Raw genomic sequence first — 6,515 nt, 5'->3', positions numbered from 1 at the left:
CTTGCCTGTCCTCCCTCACCTGGCTCCCTCCTGTTGCACCTAGACTCCAAGAGCATGGAAGGCCACACAGCAATGCATGCATTTCCTGTAAGACTAGCCCAGCACGGGGGTGGGGGGTGGGGGGGATCTGGGCTTGGAGCTCCTCAGCCAGGGAACCTCTCACACCGAGGGCTTAGAATCCTGCATAGCTTTTTCCTAAGCCAGAAGCAGAGAGGTGGGAGGGAGAGACTGGCAGGATCAGACAGGCAAGGGTTGTGCTCTTCCCGTGGCTGGCTTAGCAGGGGGTGGGGGAGCTTTTTTTGGAGGGGAGGGGAGATGCCCTCAAGCTCACCCCTCAGTAGCTTGGGGAAGATGAGACTTGGAGACGTAGCAAGGGGGAGTGGAGAACAGCCAGGGAAAGGATAAAGGCCCAAGACTCCAGTGTTCAAGCCAGATCCAGCCCAATCAGGCTAGCAACCAATTAGTCTGATTCAAAAAAAAAAAAAAATACCCACGGAGGGACAAACTGTAATCAAACACCTATTTATAAGGGTTTATTACGATCATTATTATTATTTTACTGAGAGGATCCTTCTAAAGCCTGTCAGGTGAACGTATTCGCTCAGATCTAAATAAATGCAAATCGCTCCTTCCCTGGAGCAGGGAGGCTGAGCGACCCTGAGCTGCAGCTAGCTAGCTAGCTGCCTTGAAAGACCATGTGCTGCCAAGGCTGCAGAGGGTAAAGGAAGAGAATGGGTCACTCCGTGGGGCATCCTGGCACAAGTAGCACCCTCTCCCAGTAGCACCTGCCAGGCCATTACTCACTGCCCACCCCTCTCCCAAGGCCTGCAGCCAGTGGGGCTGCCAGTGTACCCATTGCCCGGCTAAGTAAACTGAGCAACAAGGATGCAGCAGCTTAGTAAAGCGAGGGAAGCTGGGACTTCCCTGGAGAGTGAAGAATAAGGAGACCTGGGTCCTGGTTTGGGGACTCAGATTCACTCTCTGGTTCTGGAACTTGATGGTCTAACTCCTGGTCCCTTGTGTAGTTCCACCCCCACCCCACCCCCACCCTAAGAGCTAGGAGCACCTGCCTCTTTCTCACGTGGGAGATGGCCCAGGCTCAATGGTGTGTGCGCATCTGTGGGTCGCTATCAAAGCGACGATCTGACACAAGTTTCAACCCCACCCCGGTTCTCAGGTGGAGAAGCTGGGGTGTCAGACCTGATTTTAAAAAAAAAAGTGACATCTTGGTCTCAGGCAGAAGAAAAAGTCGATGCCTCCCTTGCCCGGTCCTGCCTGCACATACAATGCAGCTGTACTGCGCGGGGCGCGGGTTGGAGGGTAGCCCTTATTTGTGGAACACTGAAGCTCCGAAAGCCCCTAAGGAGGACGTTCATAGGTGTCAAAGCAAGCCCTGAGGACCTACATCCCTCCGGGCAAAGCATCTCTCTCTCCTGGAAGGAGAAAGGGTACTTGCATCCACCAAGCTGAGGAAAGGGGCGTCCAGGGACACGGCCAGGTGGAGGGGTGGGGAGGGCGATTCGGGTGGAGCGAAGCTTGGTGTGTGTGTGTGTATGGGAGGATGCGGCTCACAAGCAAGCAGTTGTGATGAGATAGGGGTGGGGGGGAGCAGAGGGTAGAAGCCGAGAGGGAGGGGGGCGAGTTCTCCTCTCTGCAATAAATCGGCTTAGCGGACGAGAGCCGAACAGCCCAGAACGGATTAAAGAAAAGTCTGTAGAATACGGCAGCGAGCGCAGGGGGGGGGGGGGGGGGGGGGGGGGGGGGGGGGGGGGGGGGGGGGGGCGGCAGGAAAGGAGGGAGAGGAGGGGGCGCGAGAAGAGCGAGCGCTGGGCAGAGCGCGGCGGCGCGGGCAGAGCTTCGGCTCCAAACTCCGCCACTGCCGCCACGGATCCGACTCCGGCCGCCGTGGCCGCCGATCGCATCCAACCAGCCAGGAGCAGCTGCGCGCCCCAGCCAGGTCCGGTGCAGCCCGGAGCAGCCAGTGCGTCTGGTGCAGCCCAGAGCATCCTACTACAGCCCAGAGTAGCCTGGTGGTGCAGCCCGGAGCATCCCGGTACAGCCCAGAGCAGCCCCGGGTAGCCTGGCAGCCCGGCTACAGTAGCATGGGGACCTCCCCTCGGCTCTCCTCGCCTCTCGTCACCGCCACGGCCGGCGGCCCGGGTCACAAGCGCTTCTGAGCCCATGGCGAGGGGACCCACCGCCGCCACCGCGATCGCCGCCGCCGCCGCCGCCGCCGCCTCGGCCAGCGTCGCCAGCTTCTGGACACCATGCAAGCTGCTCCAAGCCTCCGCCGCGCTTCCTGCCTGCTGCTCGCCGCGATTCTGGACCTGGCACGCGGTGAGTGTGCGGGCTCCCGCGGGAGCCCGGGGCCGGGGGATGCGCGCAAAGACCGAGAAGGGCGCGGGCCCGGATGGCTCTGGGAGTCTCGGGCTGTAGGCAGAGTCCAGGAGGGCTTCCGTGTAGCGAAGAGAGGATAGATCTTTTGGAGAAAGCCCTCGTGGGTCTGTGCCAGTGTGTGTGTGTGTGTGTGTGTGTGTGTGTGTGTGTGTGTGTCTTTGTTGGGTCTGTGAGTGTCCGAGAATCATCTATGTGTGTAGAGGGCACGGGAGTACATTTAGATGTGGCTGTGTGATGGTGTGTGTGTGAGAGAGAGGTAACAGAGAGTCTAGATCAGTTGCATGGAGAGGTGAGAGAGAAAGTCTGAGTGTTTGGGGGTGTGAACTCCTTCAGGAGGGTAAGTGTGTGAGCGTCGCAGCATGTGGGAGCCTGTTAAGGAAAGGGTGTTTGAGGTGTGGCGGTTCACGCCGATCCCCGGTGTGCTGACTGGTCTCTAGAGGGCTGTGTGACAGCCGGTGACTGTATTTCTGTTAGAGCTGGGCAGGAGTGTACCCAGCTACACGTGGAAGTACAGGACTTGAGGTCCTAGAAGCTCTGGGTCTGGGAGCAGGTGCAGATCAAGGGAACTTGGGCAGGGAACTGTGAGCACATCTGGGGCTGGAGGAGTTCCAACAGTATGGCTCGCGTCTGTGTGTGTGTCCCGCATGGGCTTGGTCATGGCCTAGGCTGAACCAGATGAAGGAAACTGGAGCTCAAAGGCTTGCCCAGAGCCAGCAGTGCGGGGCAGTTCTAGAGTGTATGGTGAGGGCTACCTGGGAGGAGGGGCACCCTGCCCAGCGCCGCCCTCTGGTGGGTCTTAAATGATATGGAAGTCGAACTTGACGCCCCAGTGCCTTCGGGGCAGGGAACAGGGGGCAGATGCCAGCCCAGCAGGGCGGAGGCAGGGCCAACAGAGTCATAGGTGGGGGATTCCAGAGGGTGGGGGCGGGGGTGGGGGGTAGGGGATGGGGGAAGCTTCTCCAGGTCAAGTCACAACCAACCACCGGTGTTGAAATCAGAGCGTGGCCACCCGGGGAGGTGGGAGAGTGGAAAAAGTAGGCATTGTCTCCGATGGAGCCTTGGCCTCTGTCCCATTTAGGCCGCGGTGGAGGGTCAATTCTTGTCCCGCAAACTGAAAAAAACCTATATGAGCTCTGAGATTGTCCTCCAAGGGGCGTGCCTCTAAAATAACCTACACCCTTCAATCGCCTGAGTCTTTGAAGAGAGAGCTTGGTCCGCTAATGGGAGAATTTGAGCCTTGGGAGGTGATCCTGTAGGCAGTGGGGGAGAAGCTGGTGGAGACCCAAAGGGATGTCAGGCAGGTACTTTGTCCCTCCTACCCTCTCTGGGTGCCTATACTTTCTGAAGTATATCAAATCTCTCTGTAACTTTGGGGACAAGAGCTTCCCCCTTTGAGATGGATGTCTCTAGAGGGAAAGATTCCAAGTGGGAGGCTCCGGGTTCCAGCGCCACCGAGAAGACGCTAGGCTTTGTAGAAAGGCACGGGAGCCCTCACCTGGACGCTGCAGGGAGCAGGATTGGGGGTTGGGGACCGAACGGGAAGCTCCCCTTCTTCTCAACCTGGGATGCACACGGTGTAACGAAGCGGGGGGAGGGGAGGGGAAGAACCGGGTGGGGAACCCCGACTGCGTCAGGACCCCACCCTGCGAGCTGGCGCCTGAGCGGCTTGGCTGCGGAGAGCTATTTAGGCGCCCTGGAGCTTTGGCTCGGCTCGCTAGCTTCTGCAGGCTGCGGGAAGGGCTTGCTCCGGGAGCCGGGGTGAACGCGTGGAACCAGGGCACGTGGGTGGGGGTACCGCCTCCTTTCAGCTCCGCAGGCCCAGATCTCGGACTCGAAACTTGTGCTGGGCGCAGGAACCCCTGAGGCTCCAAGGCTCTTCTTCTCTATAGGGGTGCGAAATCCTCTGGGTGGGATCCAGTTTCCCTTTCCAGGCTAGGTGCCACCTTGCCAGGTGGGAGCAAGGGGAGAGTCCTCGCGAGCGTGAGCGGCGGGCTGGGCCGGAGGAGGGCGCCCTTTTAGCAGGCGGCGGTAATGCCCACGATTCGTGCACCTGGCGTAGCTTTGCGGAGCTAACCAGCCAGGGGTTTGCCCGGGAAGAGATGGTGGATTCAGGCATCGCACTCAGAGACTCACTGGCCTTTCCCGAGAGGGACACAGTCACTGCTGCGGGAAGGGCACGAGGAGTGAAGTGGCAGAGCAAAAGAGCTGTGTACCTTTTGCATCACTCCCATACCCCACTCCCTACCACTAGGCTCTTCAAAGAAGGCCTGTTTCTCTGGTCTCCAACATCGCCTAGGGACTCCCTGAAGCACTCTGAACTGGGCAATGGGAAGCTGCATACTTGAACTTGCACAGTGACCCTAAAAGAGCCGGGCTGAGGAGGTAGAGGGAGCGATGAGACTCTTTAAACTTGGCTAGTTACGCTCTGGAACATTCTCTGCTGAAAGCAGGGGGCTCTGGGAAGACCTAATTAGAGCTAAAGGATCCAGAAACCTGGCCTGTCGGAACCTGGGGGTGGGGGTGGGGGTAGGGTGGAGAGGGTGGGCCGGGCCTGCAAGCTTCTGGTCTGCAACTGGGTGTAATCAGACATGGTCTAAGGGGTGACTGGATAAGGCTCACGATGATGCGGAGCTGCGACTGCCTGCAGGGAGATGGGCTTCATAGATGATCCCCTTTCTGTGTTCTCTAAGCCCCACCGCGTGAGGACACCACACTCCTCCGTGTGCCTCCGATCCACTGCTGAGGACTGAATGGTGTCTAGTTATCTCACCCGTGGACGTCCCCGTGGTCCCGCCCCTTTCCAAGCCACGCCTCCTCACATCCAAGAACATTTTCCTGGGAGGTCAAACTTATATAATTGGGGCTTTTCAGTTAGGCTTGGAGTGACTTCTGACTTCCGGGGTCACTGAACTTGGTGGCTTTCATCTCAACCCCTAATATCCCAGTGCCTTGAGCAGGGAGCTGTGCAGTTGCGCTGCCCTAGATGGAGATCAGTGCCCAGGGCTGGAATAGTCTTGGTTCACAGTGTGTGTGTGTGTGTGTGTTTGTTTGTTTGTTTGTTTGTTTTTAAAGCAACCCAAGACCACTCCCTTCCTGGAATTGGGTGGTACTTTGAATTTGGGCTTTTCTCTTTCATAACTTCCATTGTATCGATATGTCCTCATTTCCCACTACAAGATGGCTTTACAAACCTATTGCTACAGTTTAGGAAACTGAGGAACCACTCTTTAAAATTGATCACAGACAAGCAGAGCTCCTGGCCTTGCCCCGAGCTCTCTTTCCATCGTTCCCTTTGGCAGCAGCCTTCCAGGTATGCTGGCCAAGGCTGCCAGGGGCCCTCTAAGGATGCCTCTCCGCCTGGATATCCTGACTGATGCTTACAGCTCCATGGGAAGCAGATCTTTTGCCTAGTGGGGGAAGGAGTGGTGAATATCCTAGCTACGTGGTTTTTTTCTTTCATGTTTCCTTTAATACTTATCCCCTCTCTGAGACATAAAACCAGTCCCATTTTGCAGAGGAGGAAACTGAGACACAGGGTGTTAGGTGACTGCCAAAGTCACCCAGCCAGTAAGGGATCAGCAGGGGGCCAGCACTGTGCTGTCTGCTTCCCAGGCTGGGTTCTGCTCCCTGGGAAGTCTGACACTCCCTCCTTCCTTGGGCCCAGCCCTGAGGTTGGCTGAGAGATCCAGTGTGCGTACTTCATCCTTCACCAAACTCAAGGTGAAAGGGTTATTCAGTGTGTTCATCTGCACAGATGGGAGAGGGCGTGTCCCTGCTAGACACTGTCATCATTAAGAAAATCAGTGGGCATCTGCTGGGGGGCAGGGCATATCTGCAAAGAGAAGGGCCAACAGGCATGACCTCATCCCAGTGAGTGTGTGTGTGTGTGCGTGTGTGTGTGTGTGTGTGTGTGTGTGTGTATACATGTTCCTGAAGAGATGAATGTCTCTCTCATTCCTCTTTTCCCTCCCCTCCTCCCTTCTTTTCCTTCTGCTCCCCTTCCTCCCTTTCCCCTCCCATCCACCTTTTCCTTCCCCTCCCCTCCCACTCCCTTATTTTTTCCTCCCTTCCCCCTCTTTCTTTCCCCCCTCCCTCCCCTCCCCTCCCCTCTCCTCCCC

General features: G+C 57.6%; 1 protein-coding gene across 1 annotated transcript in view; it reads left to right on the top strand.

Annotated features, from left to right (window-relative positions):
- Window positions 1–1,821: 1,821 nt before the first annotated feature.
- The window catches only part of Igsf21 (immunoglobin superfamily member 21), a 219,527-nt gene continuing 214,833 nt past the window's right edge, over window positions 1,822–6,515 (top strand). Inside the window, exon 1 of the mRNA XM_021161084.1 lies at window positions 1,822–2,337. Within this exon, the coding sequence (XP_021016743.1) occupies window positions 2,268–2,337 (70 nt within the window). The 5' untranslated portion in view covers window positions 1,822–2,267. The remainder of the gene's footprint in view (window positions 2,338–6,515) is intronic.

Source organism: Mus caroli, chromosome 4 (genome assembly GCF_900094665.2).
Source record: "Mus caroli chromosome 4, CAROLI_EIJ_v1.1, whole genome shotgun sequence".
Lineage (NCBI taxonomy): Eukaryota > Metazoa > Chordata > Mammalia > Rodentia > Muridae > Mus > Mus caroli.
This window is presented reverse-complemented; position numbering and strand designations above follow the sequence as displayed.